Source organism: Pempheris klunzingeri, chromosome 15 (genome assembly GCF_042242105.1).
Source record: "Pempheris klunzingeri isolate RE-2024b chromosome 15, fPemKlu1.hap1, whole genome shotgun sequence".
NCBI classification, from domain to species: Eukaryota; Metazoa; Chordata; class Actinopteri; order Acropomatiformes; family Pempheridae; genus Pempheris; species Pempheris klunzingeri.
Window position 1 is genome coordinate 22,277,437 of NC_092026.1, and position 25,280 is coordinate 22,302,716.

Sequence of the window (25,280 nt, forward strand, 5' to 3'; positions counted from 1 at the left end):
GGTGTCACGCTATACACTTTATTACATATTCAAGCTGCATTCAAAATGTACTTTTTCCTCTTCATATTTTGTTTTGCATGCGAGTGTCCCCAGGTTGACACTCTGTTACCCACCCACACATGCCTTCAAATGCAGCATTCAGTCGTCCTTCATAGCGTCAGAATGGAAAAACACTTAGTTTCATGACAGTGCAAATGAGAGCATTTCATCAAGTGAACTAAATGAACATCGGAGGTGATGTAGCCCGAGGGTTATGCAGATGAGCGGCGTAGTTCAGCCGGCTTGTACGTTAGGGCCACATACATAAAGGTCCTGCTCATTGGAGACAGGGAGTGATTTTGCATTTTACATTTGCATTGTCCACACGGTGTGGCAGGCTTTACATTTTTCACGTGATGATATGATGACTTTCCAACCAGCAAGAAATGAGAGAAGGAAACTGTAAAACAAAGAGTATGCATACATGTAGTAGTTTAGAACCATATTTTTTAGTAAATGCTGATAATGCTGTTTGCCTGCTAGCTCTTTGCCTTTTGCTTGTGTGCTAGACTGTATGTCATTTTATGTCAGTCATAACTTTTGATTCTATTCTATTTAGCCCCTTTTTAGAATTTGAATAAATAGTTTCCTCGTTCAGCAACAGTGCAACAAAAGTAGTTTTATCTCCTTTATTGTATAACAATTAAATCGTCAAGTGCAGTGCTTGCCTTTTTCTTAAGCTTAAAAAAAATCTTGTGGGTTGGAAAAAAAAAAGAACCACAGGTGGTGAGTCATCGTTGAGTAGCTTTAGGTTTGGCGCCAGTTTAAATACCACAGGTAATAGAAAACCTCAGACTCCCAATTGTGTGATACCAGGAACACCCACATCCTTGCCATCAAAAAGCACACAATGAGGTGTTTATCCTTGCATGTTTTTTAAACAGTTGTTTTTAAATGCCCACTCCAGGCATTGGTCACCAACGCACACTGTTTTTTTTTAATCCAAATGTCATATATTGACTGACAGACAAGAAGAGAGGGAGAAAGAACAGACTTTAGAGGTGCCTCCCTCGTTCATAATCGGCTTGAGAAGATGAAAGCCATTACATTAATGTTGCTCACACTGGGAAGAGAGGAGTGAAGGGTAATTGCACTTAGAGTTCTTGTTCTTCTCCGCTGTCTTGAATAATTCACTGAGGGATGGAAGGCCTGATTGGAAGCCCGTTTTCATGGCTCGCAAGGGTATTGAAAGTTTGATGTTTTTCCTTTCCCCTTTCTCTTCTATAGGTTTAGACGTTTTGTCTTAAGTACAGTATCTCAGTGATGATGAATCACGTTGCTCTTGTGATTTCGCTGAAGTTCTGATAAAGCTCATAAAGCTCCATAAATCTTCAGCCACTATACTATCGTTCTCAAAAAAAGATTGAAGACACTTTGTTTGGTTTCTGTGCTATCACGAGTGAATGCAGTGTGAGCTGACTGTCAATGAGTGGGCATGGGTAATGCAACAAAACCAGACCATCCAGCAAAATCCTGCACAAGCGTGTAGAGAAATAAGCAAACTCCAAATTAAAACGATAATATCGTGTTTCAGGTGCGTTACTCTGTCTGTGTTTTGCTAGTTCACAGTGAGGGTAATGATATTGTGTGGTTGCCACAGTAAGTGGAGGAGCTGGTGGACTGCTGTACTGCACTCTCTTTATAATGTGAACTCAATTCGGCAGATTTGAGATTCAAATTTCAAAACTAGATGATAAAAAGCAAATAGGTTTGCCCCAAAACACATCAGCCAAGGAGAGATGATTATGAGAGACCCTGCTTCATATTATTTAATTCACACATGAATTCCAACACGTGCTATGTACATGTGCCATTTGGAAGAAAATAACACAATGCTCCAGCTGTAAAAGAGAAGTGCAGATAGCAAACATTATGTTTATTAGTTTAACAAATAGCCTGAAGTGCAGTTGACTTTATCGGGGTAAATAACTTGCAGGGAGGCAGGTTTATATGGAATTAATTGCAAACAAGTTGCATGCTAATGGCCCGAAAAAGGCCTTAATGGAAGTGTTCCATTAAAACAACCAGTACTGATGCCATCAGACAAATTTCCACTAAGTGTTGCCTCATGAAAATGATAACTTGCTAATCCATTATTAATAAGAATTAATGGTTTTCTCTCTACCGTGTGTGTATTGATCCTTGATACTCTATACCACAGAGTAGCTCTCACTGGGCACTCTGGCAGGCTTGGGAATACACTAATTGTTAGCCACACAAGTACCATTTACATGATTCTCCCTGCTGTCTCTGCATTTATCACAATCTTTGTTCTGAGGCATCCGACAAGGAAAAAACAAGAAAGCTGTATAGCTGCTCTGGAAACATGCCTAACAATAACAAAGCTTTGAGTCGGAACAGCAAAACACCACATGTAAATAAGTATTTTACTTTCCACAGTCTACATTTTACCCTGTCTCTTAAAGGCTTGCCTCTGTTCTAGTCCTAAAATATGACCCAGTTTTACGAGTTTATTCATCAGACCCATTTTCTAGTGTTTCCTTGATAAAGTAGTTTACTGTTACTGTCTAACACCCTGAGATATCTCTATTGAAAACAAAACATTTCTGGCAGTACTGGAGTTGGGGAACACTCCATACCTGTCATCTCTCTGATGACCTCAGACCCCACAAATCCTGCTGCAGGCATTAGGTTAACTGAGAGGAGCTGTTTAATCCCCCTCACACAGCGCAATCAGCAGCCTATAAGCTCCCTCAGTGCCATCTAAACCTGGGATCTATGAAGATCTGTCAATAGCCTGCCCTCAAATTTAAATTTCATAACAGGGCAAAAATACTTCTAATAACTACTATTAGATTTAACAACCACTTTGTATTAACTCAAAGTCACCTTTGGACTATTTCAATGCATTCATTAGGTCATTAAACCAATAAATTCAATTATTAACTTGTAATCCAGATATGGTTGTTTGCTTTGACTTTATAACCCAATATAGGTCTAGGTTTACAATGATAATGTCACTAATTAGAGCAGTACCAATCTGGTTAGTGTTGAGTTAACCAAATGTGATAAATATCATCTATCCATGAGTCGATAGCCTCAACTCTGAAATTTTCGGCACCTGGCAACCAGTACTGGTTCTGAAGGTAATGGTAGCACTTTCTAACACATTCCTAGTGAAAAGAGAGCATGTGGTAAAGCCTTGTGTGTCAAGATAGGAGTTTTAAATGTGATGTATCAAAGCTTAGAGAGAGTGCACCTCAAAGCTTGCAGTCGCTGGCTGAGTGAAGGATTTGCATAGGTAGGCTTATGTGTTTTCCTCCTCGTCCCTGCCATTGTTTTCATGTGACAAGTGCCTGACAGCTAGGAAAATGGGACACAGGCAGAGAAAAAAGGGTCGAGTCTGGATTTTGTCTCTCTAAGAAAAGAACTGACAAACCCACAAGTTTGATATCCTCACCCACCAGTGGTTGCACAGCGATGAAGGAGCTCTGCAGAATCTTTGCCCTGCCGTTGGAGTGTGTTAGGACCACTATTAACCCCGTACAGATTTTGTGATTGAGTGCTCGGTGAGATCTGGATTAACGATGGACAGCCCCGAATTTGCCATAATTTTGCTTTTGAGTCATAGGTTAACTAGTGGAATTCAGGGGAATCTTGTTTAAGAGGATTAACGCTCCATAAAGGCCAGTTTACCCTTTTCTTCCACTTATCCCTGAAAATCCATATGGTTTCTAAGATCAAGTGGGTCCTCATTTAAATGTTTGTGGCAATACACAAGCTTACATCCTTAAATTTGAAGCATGTGCCGAGAACTCTTTAATGCTTTCTGATCCTTCATCTTAGCAGGATAGTAAAAAGCCCTCACATCAACTTAAATGGAACTGCTGTGGGCAGATGTTAGCAGGAACTCTTGGAAGACTTGATAATCAAGCCTTGACGATTCCAACTCACTACCCATGCACGCACAGACACATGCTCAGGCGCACACTCTAAAGAGCTTATCAGGTTTGAATCATTAGCACGGCTCTCCTGCTGCTGCCTGCGTGTGTGTCACAATCACATACTGATGCTACAGAAAAGGACTTATTACTGTGCTGTTGCAGGCTAAATCTAGTCCCTGGGAGAGCCGGCACGAAAACACCATTCAAATGTCAGGTGGGTTTAGGTGCGATGAAGGGGCCACAGGTCACAGATGGATGGGTGTGTTGGATTACTGTGTATTGCCAAGCATGCCTAACTGCCTACTCACACACTAGACCGCACTACAGTACACTTCAGCCTATCAATGTTATGTAAAATGCAGTGGACTTGATTGTGTTTTTGTTTGTCATTGTTAGCTAATGATGATTGGTTTTTAAACAAAGGACCGTGTTAGCTTTAATCTCCTTTTTTAATTTGACAGTTCTTTGACGGAGACTTACTCCAAGAAAAAACAGGTCATAAAATGACTCATTTGCAGAATAAATTACACCGGATGGATCCCTGCATTTACTTTTGAAAGCTGTGAGCTGCTGTCTCTGTGTGTTCCTAAGTTTGAGTATATGGAGGTATTGCCTTCTGTTTTACCGATAAATCAATGTCTGCTAGTGCGACTACACTGCGGTTATCTGTATTGTCATATTAAATCCCCCAACCTTGCCAGATACTTGACTTTTAAATTCATCTTGTGCAAGTATGAAGGCAACTAAAGGCATGTATATTGTAAGGACATTTCGTTATGTTATTAATTGTCCTGCGATCAGTCAATGAAAATAAAGCTTTTATTCATGAGAAACATTAAGCATCTCACGATTCTGTTATTACCTGTTTCCCATTTTTTATTGTGTGCTGCTGCGTTGCTTGAAGAAAGCTTCTTTGCACAGACGTCCTCGAACAAGGACAAACGGCACCACCTCTCTCGGTCTCTTGCCAAGTGAGGCCAGAGGTTGATGATATAACAGGTAGACCTGGACAATGTTCTCACTAAAGGCTCTATCCATATCAGAAAGAGATACACTGCTATGCTAACTAGATATTGACCACCCCCCACCTTCTCCCTCCAATATTATATTAGAGCACATAAAAAAAGAAAAGAATGGTGGCAGCAATTGCCGATTTTCCCCAGCGTGTGCTCAGTGAGGGAAGGCTGCCGTATCCTCTGTGTACACAGTATAATGATTCACCCCCTCGTGTGTGTCTCCACGGGGTGGCCTGCTCATCATCACTGCGATTTAGGTGTTTCCCACCTCCCTTTTTAATGACTCTGGAGATGAAACATGAGCTGACTGAGCTGGTAATAAGAACATTGTGCCATGTTGTTGAAGCCAGACTAGCATTATGCACGTCTTTGGCTGTGAATAAAGCATAAAGCATGGCTATAGCATGGAGCTAAGGTGCGCTCATTGTAGCATCACGTCAACTGAAACACACACTCCATTGTCCCGCACATAATGATGTTGGGTGTGGTGCTGGGTAAAAACACCCTGAAGGCAAACAGGGAGCCACATTTAGAGGTTTTTATCCAAGGTAGTCCACTGTGTGGTTGTAAACAAACACTATCTAGAATGTGATGGAGGTTACACAACATTGTAGTAACCTTTTTTTGGATTTTAGGACGTGCCAACCAGTTTTTATGCCTCATAACGGAAAAATGGCTGTTTGAGTGCTTAATAACCTGATTAACTCCCAAAGTGTCTAATTTACCAGCACTTGCGCTTCTTTCTCTTCGATTTTTGCAGAAATCTTTTGAGAAAGAGTGGGAGTTTATCTGCTTATCTTGTTTTATCTATTTGGTTTAAAGCAATCCCTCATGTTCAAAGATAGAACTGCAACTTCATTGTCTGTGGGCGACAAAATCTGCCCTGTTTCAAATGGTGTGTCAAAGCAGAGGTGAAAAATTCAACATGATACACTGACAGGCAGGCACACGGAGGCTGGATGTTTCTCCCATGACTGAGCTGCAGGTGTGCGCAGCAACAATGCCAGTGTGGGTTTTCTCATTGTTGGCTTTGTGTGGAGAAAGTGATACCCATAGATAACCAAGTTTTACATGCTGCAGTGATTGGCAGGAGGCACTAACATCACTTTCACCTCTCCCCCTCCCTTCTGCTCTCCGTCTCCCTTGCCCCTCTGCTTCATTCCTTGCCCCTGACCTCTTTCCCTCCCTCTTTTTATCACCTCCGTCTCCCTCTTTTCATCGCCCCCTTTGCTTCCTCAGGCTTGCCAAGTTTTGTCAAATCCCCAGAGGACCAGACAGGCATCTCAGGTGGAGTTGCGTCGTTTGTGTGCCAGGCCACCGGGGAGCCCAAACCCAGAATCACCTGGATGAAAAAAGGCAAGAAAGTCAGCTCCCAGCGCTTTGAGGTGAGCATCCGTCCGTGACTTTCAGACCGCTCACACACACACACACACACACACACACCTACATGTACACGCATAATACAAGCACAGACACGAATACTACACACATGACAAAACATTAGTGGCGTGAGCTGTAGACTGCTAACCTTCTCTCATTAACACAGACACATCCACATGTGCGTGCACACTCTGTGTTACGCAAAACGCACACTTACACAGCTCACAATCAGTTGCCCTGTCATTGAGCATCACACCCACTCTTCTCCAAGCGAGACCAGACAGGCTTCCCTTCTCTTTAATCTCCTTCCATCTTGATTTATATAGTCCTCTTCATCTCTTTTAGTCTTTTCACACCCTCATCCTTCCCCTTCTGTTCCTCAGACCCACCAACTCAGGCCATATATCCCCTTGATGTATTACTTGATGTGTTTCCCCTCCCTTTTTTGAACCCATATGAAAAGAAGGAAGTGCCTTGGGTGGGAAATCACGCTGTTTTTGACCAGTCGTTCTCCTCTGTATCATAATGTATGTGGCCGTGGTAGCTGGGGCTGCTATTGGGTTATTCTCCAGGTTGGTTTTCCTTGATCCAATCCTTTCTTCTGTGTGCTTCTGCTGTGGCTCACAGCATTTTTGGAAATGGTTTCATTAGATCATTCTCAACATTATGGTAGATTCCCATTTGTATTTAAGATGAAATGTCAGCCACATCTTTTCATTGGCCATTGTTAGTAAGAACAACTGACTTATACTCCACATCTGAAAAGTCTTTTTGCAGCAGGACACGAAAAAAAGGGTTTTGAGAAAGTGGTAAAGCTGCAAAACCGGCAAAAGTGCTATTTTTCTCCTGAGATCTGGAACACAAAAACAAGTACATTGCGATCTGCAAGTCTAAATGAATGTTATTTATATATTTCAATGAAGTGATATCCTTAGAAAAGAAATATTCCTGCCCCTTTGCTTTCCTAGGTGATTGAGTTTGATGACGGCTCAGGCTCCGTACTGCGGATCCAGCCGCTGCGCACACACAGAGATGAAGCTATTTACGAGTGCACAGCCACCAACAGCGCTGGCGAGATCAACACCAGTGCCAAGCTTACAGTGCTTGAAGGTAAGATAAGTCTTTTTTACGCTCAGTTTCTTTCAACATCTTGCTTTTATTCTCGCTCTTTTCTTTAACCCCTCCTGCTGCTGCTGTTTTTTGGGGCTTTTATTCCAATATATCCACAAGCAAACATGGGTGTTTGCCTTAATAATACATACATAAACATTTGCAAACTCTAAGGATATCTGGTATTGGCAGTGTCATGGAGGAGCACATCTATCTTAATGGAAATTCCACAAGGTGAAAAAAAAAAAAATGCAAGGAATGCGTTTTTAAACAAGATAGCATACAGTTCAGCAATTCAGCAAATATATGGCCTGGAAAGTAGTTATGTTGTCAGAAATGTTTTCCCTTTATTTTCCATTTCCTCTCATGAGTGAGTCAGTCCATATCCTTTACCACTACAAATCAATCCCACGATCAACAAGAAAAAATATAATAAATGGCCCCATCACAAGCCTTATTCACTAATTAATGAATGATGACTAAAATATATGACTCAAGTAAACATTTACAAGTCAGTGATTCACTACTTATCCAGAGATCTTCAAGAAAAATGCTCCACATGGACGTATATAGCAAGAATTCTTAGACTGGTAGGACTACCCACCTTGCCTGCAGGCTAGTTTGACCTCAATGGACCTCCCTCCTCTCCTCATCCATAGAGTTAATGTATGTGATCAATGTGGACAGGGGTTCTGCTCCTCTCTCCCTGCTCAGCCCTCCATATCACTGAGCCGTAATTGAGGCTGTGTGAATTTCTTACTTAGTTGATTGTAGTTTTGTCATGTGGGTGCTAGTCACAGCAGGAGTTGATTTCATTGGAAACCTTCAAGAAAAAGCTCCAGAGGTAGCCAGCGGGAGGATTAAGGGCGTCCATAGCCATTACACAGGCATTAAAGCAGATTCCCTCTCATTCAAATACAGCCTTTCCATCCCCCGTTTGAATCCCATCTTTCTTACACCCACCCTTTCTTTTTTCTCTGTCCACGCTGATTTGATGATATCATCGGCTGGGCTTGCGTAATCTTCCCAAAGGGACTTTTCTCCTGCGCAAAGAAAGATTTTCTTTCTAACCCTTCTTTGCACTGTATTGTGAGGAATGCAGTTGCCTGCACAAACAGCACTTACATGAACGACATGAAGCGCACATGAATGAGAGATTAATCATAGTGTTATTGTTGAGGGGGCAAAGTAAGACACTGAGATTTCCTCAGTCAGTGGGATAGAAAGACGGACAACAGTCTTACTCAACAGTGAGCAACTGTTCTCACTAGCAGGCGTGCTTTGCATGAAGTCATCTTCTCTCAGTGATGCTGTGCTTGGTGTTGTAGCTGCTAACCCCAGAATCAAGTACCATACAGACACAAGCCATATGATGGATGCTTTACTAGTACACACCCACTGCATACAGCATGGGATGGGAGTCAGACCCTTAACCATGGCAGTGTTACCAACACTGCCTGTGTTTTTGCCCGAACCAACATGTGAAATAACAGTCACTATAAAATCTTTAATTTTAATTCTTTATGATGATATCAAACTGAGTGACAGCAGTACGAAAAGGTCCCTTTTGTTTATCAGTCGACTAAATGTCAACACCTGCGCCTGCACCTCTATACAGAGGAAAGCCACACTAAGCTCACTGTTTTGGCCTGACAAACCAAAACAGTAAAGGTTTCTAAAAAACTTTGGACAGCTGCTCTCAGCCTACAAGCTCACGCAAGCCAGTTCTACACTACCTGTCCAGAGTGAAATGGCAGACAGCCAAAGTAAACAAGTGGATGGTGAAGTTGAAGTCTTCACCGCTGAACCTTAAGCAAGGCGAAGAGAGACAGATGTTTATTTTTAAATGAGGACTTTAATAGGATTTTATCTTTATAGTGTAAATGTAAATAATTGGATGCTCATCAATTGGACATATAATTATTACATTATATTTAATGGAATGTAGTTCACCCACTGACTTGATTTATTAGCCTATATTTTAATCTTTAAATTAAATAAAGAATAAGTGGTTCAGTTTTGTTAAAAAAACTTTAGTCCGTTAACATTTTCCTTTTTTATCAGAGGAAAACTTCAAGTATAAATGCAATCATAGAGGCTGGTAAAAACCAGAACCACACATCATATTTAATCAAAACAACTTCTTCAGCATGCTTGTCCAGAGCCCTGAGGATGTGCTGGACAACTAAGAGCCCGTTCATATATGCACGCAAATGTACAGCCATACACACATTCATGCATATTCACTGACACAAACTCAGTCAGTACAAACACACACACCCTCACGGAGCAATGTTGTCAGCTCGGCTCTATTTTTAGGCTATTGTTGTCAAGTTCATATCAGCAGCACTACACAAGAAAACACTGGGGCAGCACCAAGCAGACGGAGACTAATGATCCTCCTCCTTAATGGGGCTGTGGTAGCCTGAAGGTCTGAGAAGTTGGTGTCTTGACAGAATGTTGCTTTTTCAAATGAAATGCTAAAATCTGGAGAAGGCGACCAAGAAACCTGCTGAGCTTCTGTAAACTTAATTCTCTGTGATGCTCTTGAGCAAGGCACAGAACTAGTAAAACTGCTCAGTGACCAGTAATAGAAGACTGTAGCTGTCTCACATACGTCTCCAGATGTTAATGTGATGAGAAAAAGTTAAGCTGCGCATCGCTTACAAACACTTCATGTCTCAGTCAACCTTCGCTGAATAATTAAAGGTTGAAAAATGACTTCATAAACAAAAACTTCCCGTTTTTTCATTCCAAAAAAAAAAAAAAAAAGCCTCACACTCTCCGCATGACTTAAAGTACATGAGCCTGTGCATTCACATGAAGTTGTCATAATGCATTGATCCGGAGAGGCAGTGAGAGTGGTGAAGTCATTATACCACTAAGTCGATCAGGATTATAGGTTTTAGCATAGCAAAGGAAGGTCGAGCATTAATTATGATTATTTCATATACTGGCTCTTTATTTTGTAATGCCAATCCTGCAAAATATAGATTATGACAGTCATGATGAAGCTATATGCATGCTTTCAGTGGGCTCAGAGGAGCTCACTGTGGTGTATGAATGAATATATTATGGTTCTGAAGTGCATTATAGTCCACAGGGTGCTAGTGATTTTTAGCCTAGTTTGTGTCAGTGCAGCCAGCTTCTTGTGCAACACCAAGTAATTAAATGCATAGAAACACAAGTGTCAAAATAGTGATTTATGCAATTATGTGTTAACATTTTAAGTAGATTGACTCACAGTCACTTCACTTTCTGAGTCACTGCGCCTGGGTCGAAGGTTTTTAGATAATGACTGTCACCCAATGACTGTCACCCAACTTTGTATAAAGAATTCAGGTTGTATAGATGTCAAATTTAACCTGTTCTTCGAAGTCTGCCCCCAAATGGTGCTGTGTCCAGTGGTCCCTGTCTTCTTCTTAACCTGTGCAGATGGTCAGAGTGAAACTATACAGTTGTTTTCTGTATAGTTTAGCCTGCTGCTCACCTGTGGCGAGCTGCAAAGGCATGTTTTCACACCAGAGCCTAGTCGGGCTTTAGCACTTTTGCAGTCATGAGTCTTGAGTCACTCTGTAATTCTGTCACGCTGTAACAGCCTTGCTCTTTGTTCGTGGCAGTTCTCACGCCCCCACCCGAGAGGTCACACCACTGAGACTTGCATACGGCCCCAAAGTTAGCTCCAGCATTTCTCATTGTTTGTGTGTGTGACACTGTGATAGAGTGATGAGAATAGAGTTGGGTTTCTTTACTGTTGTTTGAGTGTCATAAGTCAAAATCTGAGGATGCTGAGCTGTAATCATATTTTTCTCACTGTGATGGTCTACATGCAAGATTATTTTTCAAATGCACAATCCTGCCTATACTGCATGTTCGTAAAAGAGAGAGAAAGTCAGTCAGCTGAGTGCATGTCTGACCTGTATGGATAAATAATGATGCAGACGATGGTGAGACCAGAGGGGGGAGGTGTGATTGAGAAATATTGTTGCTGTCAGTCTTTTATTTCCCTTTTCCCTTCCCCTCTCTTTCATTTATGTTTCTGCTTCCATGTCTCTGTAGGTTTTACGTTTTTTTTGTGTATGTACTCCTTTCTGTGTTGTACCTTTGTATTTCTCTTCCTCTCTGTTAAATATAGTGGACAGGGAGGTAGTGGTGTGACGTTGTAGGTTAGAATAGAGAGATGACCAGAGGGAACAATGACTCATTACTTGGGTAACGATGCCAACGTTTTGACCTTGAGCGCCCCTGTTGAATTGAACTGCCTCAGTAAATGTTCAGGTAAATGGTGCTTGTCTTGGTGATGTATGAAATAAACTACTGCCGGCCAGAAAAGACATCTCAGCCCACAACATCAGTCTTAAATGCAGTGCCCTGCCACTTCTCTATGCCAAAGCAATAATTCACATTTTCATGGCTGTTAACATTTGATGAGCATGTAAAATGTAAAATGCAATGACTCAGATCAAGAAATGACTAAGGTGATGTCAAAACCATGTCATGACACTAATGGTAATGATAAAACTGACGAGGCTCTGTGGTGCAATGGGGTAGAGTGACTGTTTTCACTATTGGAAGCTGACATGTTTTCTCCAAAACTGGTGACAAATTCTCATGAAATTGGCTTGAGCTAAATGCTTAAATGTACATGGTTTTAATTGGCGTCTATTAGCTGCAAGGAAATTGCAGCATTGACAAGTCCTGGGAAAAGCCTACAGCGACCGATCTAATAAATATATTAAGTAATAATGCACATTTTCCAAGTAAAATTTTGCAGTAAAGAGATTCACCACAAACATTGGGGGTCTATACAAACATTAATACTACTTTTGTTTCTTTTTATGGCTAAAAGCTTGAAATCTTAACTCAAGCCACAGTGGTTGTAGGCATTTGTAGCCATTTTATAAATCAAATATCTTGCCAACAGATAAATCTTAAATTAATAAGTAACAAATCTTATCTGCTGACACTCACCCATTGTAACTTTCAATAGTTTCAGCAGAATTCCTTAAGAAGATTCTGTGACTTTTCTGCTGTGCAGGAGAACATTCTCATGTCCTTTGGGAGACAGCGGACCTGTCTCCAGAAAGGAGGAATGTTATCTAATGGTACCAGATCAAAAGCTCCATCATTACTGGAATCCTCTGCTGTCAGGGCGTGAATTAGAAAGGTTCTCCTTCAGACCAGCTGCACACCTTTTTTTGAAGTTCCCTAGCAACTCGTCTCTGAACATGCAATGTCAAGAAAAAAATGTAATGTTTGGAAAGGTCAAGTGAGAAATATGCAAAGATTCAAAGCTTCTGCAGTGGAGAGAAAAAAATACCCTCCTGCTTGGCAAAAATCAAGCTTTGGAGTGATACAGCGCCTTGTAAAATTAATAGAGTTCTGCTGTATGAGTCAATTTTATGCCTCTTTAATGTTTTGACAGGAAAAGAGGCTATAATTATACTGCAGTGTTAATAAATGTTTTTGGGCACAGTTTGAAAAATTTCAAAATGGAATTCAATACAGTGTCCTAGTGTTACTGTGTTGACTGTATTTAGTGGTCCTGTGTTTGGTAGTAAACAAATTACAGCCTCACCAGTTAGAGAAGGCCTTTATTTGCTTGGCATGCATTATAGTCCCTGGTGCAGAGGCAAAAATGACTGCGACACAATGCCAGTAATAAATATCTCAGTAGCCAGGCAAGTGCGGACAACAAACCTGACTGGATAAACAGCATAGAAATCGCATTGCGCCTCTTCCCAGGCAAGATAAATACATACAGAAGCAATATCGGAATGATTTAATACCAAGTCCTGTTCCTCCGACAACTTAATCCACTCCTTTCCTTCGCACTATTCATATCATCCACAATGACCAAAATAAGGTCTGTTGTGTAAGTGCTATTCCCCCACATTACTTTTCCACTCTCTCTGATTCGCCTTTTAAATGCTGATGGTTTTCTGTAATATTTATGCTGCAATTTTAATAGCTGTTCCCTGTTGTTACAAAAAGTGAGAGGTCAGTTCATTTTTAACGTTAGATACTGCGGGTTGTTTGAAAATGATGCAGTATGTGAAAGTTTGGCTTAGCAGAACAGGTTTGGCTTCTGTTTTAGGCAGGGCTGTTATTTGTCACGACATGCTGAAGGAATACAGAAGCACAAGCTTGCACACACACACAAAACCATTCAGGGACATGCATCCTCTCACAGACTCGCACACATACACACACTGATCTACAGGTGTACCCCCCTACTGTATTTCTGAGCTCCATTGTGACGGTCTGTGTCACAGATTTAATTTCTCCCACCATCTGCTGGCTGGAGGCCCAGCATCGTAGATCATATCCAGCCTGACAGATACAAACTGCATCTGTCTATGCATGCTTCTCCCAAGGACTCACACAATATGGCAGGGTGGTATCACCCTCCTGGCCGCCCAATCTGCATCCTCATTTTCTTACTTCCAAGGACTTTGGCATTGTTAGGGAGGCAGATATATTTTAAGATTTTAAGGTCTTTTATGGTTGTAGTCCCATGTAACAATGGAAACGCTCAGGTAATTGAAAAGACTACAAACATGAATCTGTTTTCAACCTTAGAATATCAGTCTAATGAATAAAACATTCACACCGCTGGATAGTCTTCCCTCTTTAGCCAGTCAACGTGTGGGTGGCTTTGACCAGCAGCAGCCACTGTGCTGGAGTGTCCTTGAGCAGGACGCTGAATATCTCAGAATTCCTGCCAGCTTGTTGTATATCTGACCTTCTGCTCTAATCTGTCTGTGTTTGATCAATAAATTATCATATAGAATAAAAATCAACCTGGACAGAGTTTTCCAAAAAAATGCATATCCTTGTAAAGGTTATCTTCTGCTTTAAGTCAGATAATTTAGGTTGACTGCTGTTAAATCGATTAGATAAGTTCAAATTTTCAGTTACTAGACAAACTGACCTTGGTTAATTGATCTGTCCTGTGAGATTTGACACCATACTAAATTTCATGATATATATAGACATCTGGATGGAGTCATTCTGGCTTTGAGGCAACATTTTATCGTCTGTACTTGTCCATCAGTTGCTCCATGCTTTTGGCAAGCTGTATCTGTGAAGTCTGCAATGTCTGGTATGTCTGCGCCGTCAGTGCTGATCATGTCTATTGCCTCAGGGGATAGACTGAGAGAGACACGGAGAGAAAGGGAGAGGTCAATGAGTAAGAATAACATTTAAAAAGTGGTTGATAGAATATAGAAGAACCAAGCGAGTCAAGCCGTGTTATGGGAATTACGGTAAAATTGAAGTCTTGTTGTTTTTTTTTTTATTTTCTTTGACTCAGGTGGTGAATTAGGCCGGTTCTTTAAAAGTCACTTGATCATTCTAGCTTTGGCTGCTTCCCACCACTTTCTAAATTGTTGAAAGCATGTAATTTGGTATTAAAACCTCAAAACACATCTGCAGCCTGTCCTAATGACTCAAGAGCGTATTTACATTTCTCTAATTTATCCCATAAGTTCAACCACTTTGGGAAAAATTCAACATCCTGAAAGGTGTTAAGGAAAGGCTAATGCTGCGACATATTTATCCTTTTTAAGTGGGCCAGTGGTTTTCAAGTGTGTGTTTTAATGCGTCAGAGCACTCCACTTTCTCCCAAAGAACACATTTGCTCAACCTCTCAAGCACAAGAAGAAAGAAAAAGAAATTGGCAAAATTAATGTAGATGAGATTTTTCCCTTTAGCATCATCTGATGCACTGATGACGCTGAACATGTCATAATATTTTAAAACACCGCAAACGACAGCCATACAAATTTAAGTTGAATCGCTCCTTTTCCTTTAACATCATTAGCTTCTCAGTGGTAGTATTTATTGCAGAGCTCTTGTACTGGATTGCATAGTATTGCATAGATTTTCCTATTGACGTGTCTACACTCCATACTACATAGCTTGTACAGTAAAACACTGTTTCTTCCGGCTGCTGTCATACATTTATTGAGAACAGAGCCAGTAGCCTGTCGCTGTTTTTAACTTGAAGTTATGGCCTCTGTTGATTGTCAGGACATATTGAACAACTCATCTGGATGTTGTCTCTCGACTCCAGAAGATATCGGAGATGTGACAAGACATGCACATCCGTTGATATCTGGACATTGTCAAGAACAGACAGGGATATTTGTGAATTGACATCTGCTATTAAATAACTGCCACAATCAGCTGCAACAGGCCTTCATTATTCAATTACAGGTTTTACTGAAAACTTGTTTGTGAGAGCATGACCGATGTGATTGGTTATCAATAATGTTTCACCATGCATGTATTCGGAGTGACGTACTATATTGCTTCCTCCATTAGAGTGTTAAGCAAGGTAACATGTCATCCTGCTTGTCTTTTGTTACTCTCTACATTTCTACAAACTTCTCATTATCTGAACCAAGAAGGTTTTATTGTGTCCTGTTTCATTCAGAATTAGACAAGAGGCCAGCGGGGTGAGCGAGTCTCGCATCTAAATGAAAATGAAATATAGTTTTTCTAGAAATATAAACCCTTTCACTGAATAAGAACACACGGGGTGATGGAAACTGTCACAAATGTGCACCTGAATCAAATTGGTATTTGAAGGGTCAAATGCAAGTCAAACATTTACTCTCACTTGAGCAGTCAGAGCCCCGCAGACAGCTGCAGTGTAATTTTGCATTAAATCAATTTGTTCATTGCTTCTTACTGTAGTTAAAAGTGTTTGATGCTCAGCCAAAGTTCAGCCTGTCCCCCAATCTTAGTGCCAGACTGTATTTTTTCAATTCAACAGTTGTTAACAGAGAGGTCTATTACATTTAATTCCTCTCCACGGAGGAGGAAAACCATAATAACAGAAATTGTAAATCAGAAGTGGCCTGAAATCATTAATAGAATTTGCTGAACAGTTGAAAAATGCACAAGTCATATTTGAAAATGCACAGAACTCAATAAAAGAAATTACTTTTTTCAGAGGAACATAACACATTAAACCTGACATTGCTGTTGAGGCGTATTTGACTTTGAGCTGTACATGGTTTATTGATGTTGTGTAGACAGAGTAAAATTACTTTTGATTTCATAGATTTACAGTAGCGTCATATTGTTAGCCCTAGTTTGTAATTGCATATTGTATTGTTTGGTTTAGTATAGATGTTTCCATCCTCCTCCTCATCCATCCCAGCTGCCTGCGCCTGTCTCTGTTCGTCTCTGAGTCATACAAAACAAATAACTGGGCAACACTGACAACAACCCAGAAAAATAGAAATCCCTTTACAATGTAATATGAAAACCGTGCAAATTTATTTACCTCTATGGTAATTTTTAGGCCACAGCTTCTAATGTTTTGCCCACCCCTGTTTATTCAGTACAACACATCAGCTCAAAAATGAACGAGCAAGGTAACACATTACTGATACAGTGTCAACATGCGATATCATACTATTTATCACTAGACTTGTATTACATTACATTTGCTGCATCATATTGCATGGTTTCTTTTTCTGTATAAGAATAATAGAAAAACAACACAGTGCAATGGGGAAAAACACACCAGACAATAATTTGTTCCTAGTGATGCCCAGGGCCTGTAGCCCTGCAGCTAAAGTGCAAGGTCCACCTTAAAGCTGCGCAGGCCAATGAGTCAACGGCTCCCCAGGCCCTGACTGGCTATGGATGGATGGGCCCACCGCATGTCAGGGGGGTTCTAATACCTACACTCAATGAGCTGGCTAATGGGAGTCCTTTCACCCTGACCCTGTTTCCTCACACATTTACACACCAAGCCCTCTTGGCTTACCCACTGGGCCATAGAAAGCAGGGGAGAACGGCTTGACTCACTATCAGCCTTATGGGCTGAACTTAAGCTTGACATTTTTCTCATGTTTAAGAGGCATAGACCCATTTTCTGTAATCGGCTAAGCTGTGTTTCTCAAGGTTGTAGTTGATCGGTCTGCTTGCAGCTGTCAAAGGCACCGGTTTTGGATGCACTACATCTGCATCAATATTTTGAACCTGTTTCACAATGGAAGGGTGACTGAGCGAGCAGGCTTGGATTCAGTTCTGCTCGGTTTAACACAATGTCAAAGGACATGTTCACACCAAGCGGTCGGGAGCACTTGTTCTTTTATTATTTGTAATGTAAAAATGACACCATACATAATTATTGACTGTTTCTGTTAGGGCAAGCAAGTTTGTGCCCTTGATGAAATTGATTATACCAACTTTTTGTTACTGTTGACCAGCATTGATGAAATCATTGCATTTGCTTCTTTTAAGGTGAGCACTTATATCAAAAGGTGATATTTTTGAACACCCATCACTTCTGCAAACTACTACAAAGTTGAGGCTGTCGACATTGACTCGAGACTCTGTGTATTATTCATTATCTTTGACTGAGAGAATAAGTAAAGGCTGTCACAGGAGCCCAGTCAGTGAGGATTTAATTAACAGAACCTGCCACATTCCACTACATCCACTGCCTTTCTCAGAACTCATAAAAGCCATCCCTATCTGCCGTAATTACACTAAACATGTCACAATAAAGCTGTGCCGATGATTAATTTGAGTTGTGGAGAGGATCAATTAATTCATTTATTTGCAAACCGCAGCTCTACTTCCTTTTGCAGACCGATTTCATTAACCGTCACGCTTCCCGATTTTTGGTCCTGTCCTTGTTCTTTTTTCCAAGACACCTGGAGGAATTGCCTGTCTTATTAGCCACATCGTATTACCACAGAAATTTACCATGAGCCCTCAGATTTTTCCATCTCAGAGGCAGTTACATTAAAATGAGTAGTAAACCACAAACCGTGTACTCTGTAATACTATAATCTCAAGGGTCTTCAATCAAACTCCTGTTGGTAGGACCAGAAGGCAAGAAGTAGAGCTGTAATCTCAAAATGAAAGCCTACAGCTGTGCTACTCGTATAGCGTAGTTAATGGAGGATGTGATTCTGTGCAGCAGTGCCTGTCCCACAAGGTGACTCGGTCAGCATAACCATGTGAATTCAGAAGACCACCTTTGGGTTGCAGTAATGGTCGGAGGCCACGGTTATGTACTAACCGGTGCGCTGCGGCATAAATAACAGGCGCTGGGTGTCTGGCAGGGCCGTAGATCATACTGACGACAGTGGAAGTATGATATCAGATAGGAGAAAAAGGGAGAAGTAGAGATGAATAGGAAAGTGGAGAGAGCGAGTTGATAAAAAGAGAGAGAGAGGCAAGGAAGGAAAGGGAGGAGCTTGGGGGTGGGGGTTTGGGGGGGGGATTAGATGACTGTTATTGATTATCTGCCTGTAGGCGAGGAAGTGAGGCCAAATGTTCTGCTCAGCCAGACAAAAAAGTGTATTATTTCAAAGGTCATGGCATGCATTACAGTCTTTTTACTCCAAGTACACTTGGCTAAACAGCAGAATAACAGCGCGATGGTACGGCCACTAGCATGTAGCATGTATCAACAACCGCATTAACAGTGTTTTTGTTTTGACTGTGTTTTTGTGATGGTCCATTGCATGCAGGTGTGTCTCTGCGTGCAGTCCTCAGCACTGTTTGTTTGATGCCCTACTATCGCTATAGCAACTGCCATAACACTTGGTCTAACAGATAGCGTGCAAGAGACAACTGGTTTAACAAGATATCCACACACATTATAATACACATTTCATTGCGCATTGTACATTTGCCTTCATTTCCATGGAGATTTTCACCATTTTCATGTCATTACACCAGTATTACATCAATGGCCTCCTTGCCGGGTCTTTGATGTCGGGGTGTGCGGTGTCATCCCTGCTGAGGACACCTCTGCAGTGAGAGCTCTGCCAGCTAGTATTTCTCTGAAACACAGGAGGGTCCTGCTCACATGCCCCTCATGGCAGAACATGTGAGAGAACTCCTTGCCCTCCAATGTTTTGCAAGTCTGAAGTGCAGAGGCAGTTACATGAACACCAGTCTGGCCTGTCTGCCTTGCTGTGGGGCCTATTAGTCATCGCCTGAATGTCACAGGATTTCAGAAAGAAACACCGGCAAGGACTACCATACCTATCAAACACATAGGTCGGGGTAAAGGTTGAAGTTGACAGGAAATATTACCAAGCAACAGCTGTAATGATGTATTGTTACTAAACACTGTAATCCCCAGATTTCCATCCTTTACCACTGTCTAAGAGAGTGGAATACCACCATCACCTTTGTGTTCCTTATAAAACAACTTTCTTGAGCATTGTGGGAGACAAGAGCTGATCCCAGCTGACCCTGGACAGATCAACAGCCAATCACAAGGCCAACACATAGAGACAGACAACACGGTTGACAATCAGCACAACTTGCATGTCATGACTGGGGGAGAAAACGGGAGCAACGCACATAGACACAGAGAGAACACACAGACACTATACAGAAAGGCCTCCTGCCAGCTGGCAGGTTTGAACTCAGAACCTTGTTGGTGTGAGGTGACTAACCACTGCACCTCAGTGCTACTCCTCATGAATCCTTTGCAGTTAAACGTTCTCCATGGGAACTCGCTGAATGTTGTACACACCGTCAGCAATCCAACTCTTCATAGAGCTCTTTCAGTTGAACTCATGTTAGCTTTGGCTTCTGTTTGCACCTCCTGCTGCAGCTGACACCTCTCACACATTTCCGTGTCTCAGGCAGATGCAAATGTCTGCCTCGACGATGTTCTTGGCTAGAAACAGCCGCAGGCCATGCGCTTTGTTTCTACAGACAGCTTGTCTGCTTTTCAGTGCCAGATTGACTCAAGACCAGTTGAGACGCAGACAACAATTATTGCACTATATTTAGTTTCTCTCACATGTTAGACCAGCAGGAAGGTGAATAATTAAAAGGGATTATTGGTTAAACATAGGAAATAGGTACTTCAAACATTTTGCATACCTAACATGTCTAACAAAATGGCTTTATTACTCTTTCACACCTTTTATCAGCTACGAACTAAATGCTACACATCTGCACACACTGGCAAATAAAATACCAAAATGGTCTACATATTCTCTAGAAGTGCATAAAGCATTTTTTTTACCTGCTATATAAAGACTGGTGCACTGGTGTATGTTTAAAAGGGTAGATTTTAGAGCAGTAATATTTCATGAGGCAAGTGGCTGTCTCGCTGTCACTGTGGTCTTTTGGCTCACACTATCAAAGGAGACATCACCTTTAATTGTTGTCAACCATCACTTGGCAACAGGCACACGTGGAGATCATAAGGCCTTTTATTTCTTGCTTGAAATGCGATCGGCTCAGATATATAAGTCAAAGAGCTCAAGAAATGCTCACTCTATCACCTTAACTTTTGATGGTACATGTTGACACGGACTCAGATTAACTATTAATACAGATTGAAGCAAGATGCTATGGGCACCTTGTCAGTATGCACACAGCTCCTGATCATGCTGTAGCAATGCTTTCTCATGAATATTCGTAGACATGTTTCATGACTGCATGTTCTCTCTGAAGGGGCCTTTCTGTGACATAACGCTAACTTAAAACATTTATAGCAGCACATGCCATTCGCCACCTTTTGCACTTCAGTATAGGAAGAAAGAGATACTAGGGCACTGAAATGGAAATGAGGCAGGCATTTTTTATGCAGAACTGTTGTATCTTTTGCCACTGTGTCAGTGCTCCCCTGTTATGAAGGAACTGGGGTGTCTGGAGTGTTTTCCCCCATTGAGATGAGTGTGTTTGGATTGAGGGAAAAACGCTGCCTGACGTTAGTGTGGGATTGAGCTCCTGCAGCCTCCCAGTGGGACGGGAGGACAGGGACGGGTCTCTTTCAGCAGGGCTCTGATTAGACCCATCGCCCTAGCTGCCACGCTCCACTCACACTGGTAATTGGAGCTGGCAGGAGGTTGGCATGCACCCCTCCCCTGCCCCCTCCTCTTCTCCTCCCCTCCCTTCTCCCTTTTGCTTTTTCTCCCCTCACGTTTCTCGTCTAAATCATACCTCACCTGCCTGTGGCTGTTACAGCAGAGGCACACCTCCTTGACACAATAGTTTATGATTACTGTATCATGTTTTCTTAATTTCACCAATTACCATATTACTAGTGCCTCTTCTCTTTACAAATCATGTTGCCAATGTTTCCCCCATGCCTTTTGTGTATAGTCAATGCCCCCACTGCTATCCTAATTGAGTAGCACAACCACAAAACCACATTAAGTCACCACCTTCTGCCCTCTCTTTTCTACCATACTGCTATAACCACCACTGTAAACAAGTTCATCTACTAAGCTGCTCATATTGCTGTATGACTCTGTGCGTGATAAACGGCTGTTGAGAGAACAATGGTCCTTTTTTCACATCATGGAGGAACCAGTTCATGCGCACCTAGCCTCATGCCTCTCTGGCTTTGCCTCCGGCCTTATTCATTTGCAAATCCAGGGAGTTTACTCTTTTTTGTTGTAACAGCTGAATTACCAAAATATTTTACAAATAAAACAGATTCCCATTAAGTGCCTCTGCTTTAAAACAGATTGGGCTCCTCTGTATGAGACACTGCCTACCCTGTGTTAGATTAGTAGCAGCGCAACGCTTTGCATGCCGCATGCATAATTTCCGATTGTTTAGTCTGCATACATGCAGAATAAATTAGTTAGATAGTTACACAAGTATCACGGATTACATTGGCCTTTTTTGTTTAGTTTTCTTGTTGCTGCACCGTTCATCTTAGTAATGGACCTCCAATGTGACATTATCGCAGGGTTTTCGCCGCACTCGTATTTTCCTGCCCAGACTAGACAGAGAATTGGAGCTTTTTTTTGATGAATTATTCTCCAGCACAAGAGAGCCTTTTTATTAAAAATGCCCTCTATCTTGACAAACATCAACCTGCACTGCCTGCACTATTTCATTGGAATCTCTCCAAATTTCCCTGTCCCTTTTCTTTTCCTTTCAAATTAAAGAGGACTGAACAAAGGCATGTCTTTGTCTTCCAGGGCTGACAAGTTGGCAGACATGGCCTGCTGCAGGAGTTGCAGTAGTTGGAACAGACAGATAGGGCTCAAATCTTACCCAACAACTTGACAAGATCTTTGATAAGCATGTGTGTAGAGAGAACTTTCATTTTTTCATTTTTACCAAAAGCCAAGGACATAAGCAACTTTAAAAAAGCTAGGTTAGATGTGGGAAGCATGGATTTTCAATTGTTAGAGAAGTTTCACCATTCTGTGCAGAGCATTATGTTAACGTTTTAACCAGTGTTAACTGTCAGACCATATACAAGAGAGTTTTGTACGTTACAAAGTTCTTTATGATTATGTATTCTTATGCAAGCCTTTCATGACACTTTAAAAAAATACGAATTGACAGTGTATGAGTACATAGAAGAATCTGTTTTTTGAGAGTCAAATCACAGTGATAGTGCAAGCCAAGGCTCAAGGAACATACAGAAATAAAACTCAAATACTATAAACATTCTGGGTCTACCTCAAATCTTTAGTGCAAACATTATCTTTGGTTTTGACATCATGGTTTGAACGGCCTGTGGGAGGTTTTGTTGGAATTTAGCTTCAGTGAGAACAGTTTAAATTGTATCTTGTCATCTCTATACCAATGAAATCCTTTTTGTTTGTTCAACAAATTGAACTGCTATTCTTTATTCTTCCTGGTTACGCTACCCCAAGAGTAGGATATTGGATATTTCCTGATCCCAGCAGAGAATACACTATGGAAATAGCATTGAAGCTGAGCAATGTTCTGTCTCTTACATATGTAGAACATTTACTGTACATTCAGCCCAACCAGTCTTCCATTCAGCAATTTCCCATGTTAGTAATGACACACCAAGTGAAACCATGGTGAGCATTCTACTAATCAGACATACTGGGAAAAACACGTCCACCAGTTGTGATAACAGTTTGCCTGCAATGCAAACATTGAGAAGAAGTAGGGAATAGATTCATGTATAATCTTAGCACCAGCTGTGTGCCTTTTAAAGTATTCCCAGTTTGTGCTTCTTGATATGACAAAGCCACTGACTCGTGTAATAACTCCTTTGGGGTATTTCACCCTGTTTTACCAATGGTTTGCATTTTTCACAGCCCAGGAACATTTGCCTATAATCTTAATCATAAATATTCTATAGGCTGCAACACAAGAGGGTTTGGTGATGTTCCAGTTTTTTTTAGTGAAAAGCACTGTTCTGCAAAGCCCCTGCCCCCAGTAAGGCCAGACATGAATTACTGGGGGTAGTCCTCCTTTATGCAATCCCTAAGTGTAACTGGTTAGGTTTGATTGACAGAACAGCTTTGTGCCTCATTGAATCGATTGGTTTGAATCACATAGTTTCTTTATACAAGACCTACTGTAAAGGGAAGCTACGCCATTTTGATGACCGGGTAGAAGATCTGTTCTAAGGATTTCATTTAAGCACAGAACTGTTTGATATGTAAAGTCAGAACTTAACCTTATCTATGGATTTACCCATGCATCTATATTGACTCTTTGTATAGGTTTTTGGTTCCTCTTGTCTACTAATTCCATTTTCAACAGTTGTGTAAAGATAAGGCTGCTAAACATTATTCTACTTCTGTATACACGTTAGTCTTGAGAAATAAAAGTGACCATTTTATTCAAACGAACTGATTCAATCTATGTATGCAAAATAATCCATATTTTTGAGGGGAACAGATGAGAACTCAGTATGGAAAAGTGCTACTACATCACTCCACAGACATGCATGCCACCTAATTAAGTTCCACTTCAAGGTCCCCAAATACAGCCTTCTGTCCCTGAGCACAACCACCTGAACACACACCAATTGTGCCTCGGGCCTCCCAGTGATTGCGTCCAGAAAATTGGGTACATATGAGCAGCCACAAAGAGACCTCCTCTCAGGTGATCTGTGGCCATTATGAATGTTCTAAGTGAACTGTAAGTAGGTGAAACTGGAGTTCAGCTCCCCCTAGGTTTAGTATGATTTAATGGTTACCCCACATTACACTTAAAAAGGAGAATAGCAGAGAAATCTATTATTTTGCTCATCGTTGGCAACCAAACTGTCCATTTTTCCTCTACATTTCCCATCTTTCTCTTTGAAGGTTAGAGAGAGCAGACCACAGAGGAGCACAGGCTGCTACTGTTACCATTATTCATACAATGACAAATTGTACAGTATTATTTCAATGTGCTGTAGTTGTCTGTTTTGTATAGGTATCCCGATTTCAGTTGGGATGTCTGAAAACAAATCCTGTATCATTAGACAGGAACTAGGCCTCGCCACAAAGATAAGAAGCCATGCAGGGATCTGTCAGCTACATCTGAATATGAGACGGTCCGGGCTACAGGCCAAACACAAGGGTGAAAGGAGGAACAAGTGCTCTGCTGGGGATCAGAACAAAGTAGAACCACCATGCACCTATTCATGCTCCAGCCATATAAGTTTACATACTGGTTTTTCACTCAGTCAAACTAAGTGAAGGGGAACAGATTGAGAATTAAATGCATTCCTTAGACTCCATTTTAAGTTAGACAGCGTTTTTGCAGATGTAATCGTATAGATGATCAGACGATCTTTCATTTCTTAATTGATTGAGTTTTTTTAGCCCTACTCTCTCACACATCCACAAATTTGTAATCACAGTCTTACATGATCAAACCACCTCATACTATAATCCTGTTCTGGACATTGTTTCCTTAATATTTCTAAATAGCCAAATCTCTATCTTGTATTCATTCTGTTCACCGTTCTGTAGAGCAACTAGCTGCTTTGCTTGTTCTTAACCTGCAGTTACTTATCTTCTGATGGTGAACCAAAGGCAGGCATTAGAATCATTATCACTGTTCTAAGGGTTTCATTTTAGCTCTTTGCCCCCAAGGACACATC

General features: G+C 41.2%; 1 protein-coding gene across 5 annotated transcripts in view; it reads left to right on the forward strand.

Moving 5' to 3' along the window:
• Nucleotides 1-25,280, forward strand: part of LOC139214224 (receptor-type tyrosine-protein phosphatase F) — a 156,840-nt gene that overhangs the window by 59,177 nt on the left and 72,383 nt on the right. For all 5 annotated transcript variants that reach the window (XM_070845017.1, XM_070845016.1, XM_070845020.1 and 2 more), the window contains exons 3-4: nt 6,200-6,345; nt 7,309-7,450. In XM_070845017.1, the coding sequence (XP_070701118.1) occupies nt 6,200-6,345; nt 7,309-7,450 (288 nt within the window). The remainder of the gene's footprint in view (nt 1-6,199; nt 6,346-7,308; nt 7,451-25,280) is intronic.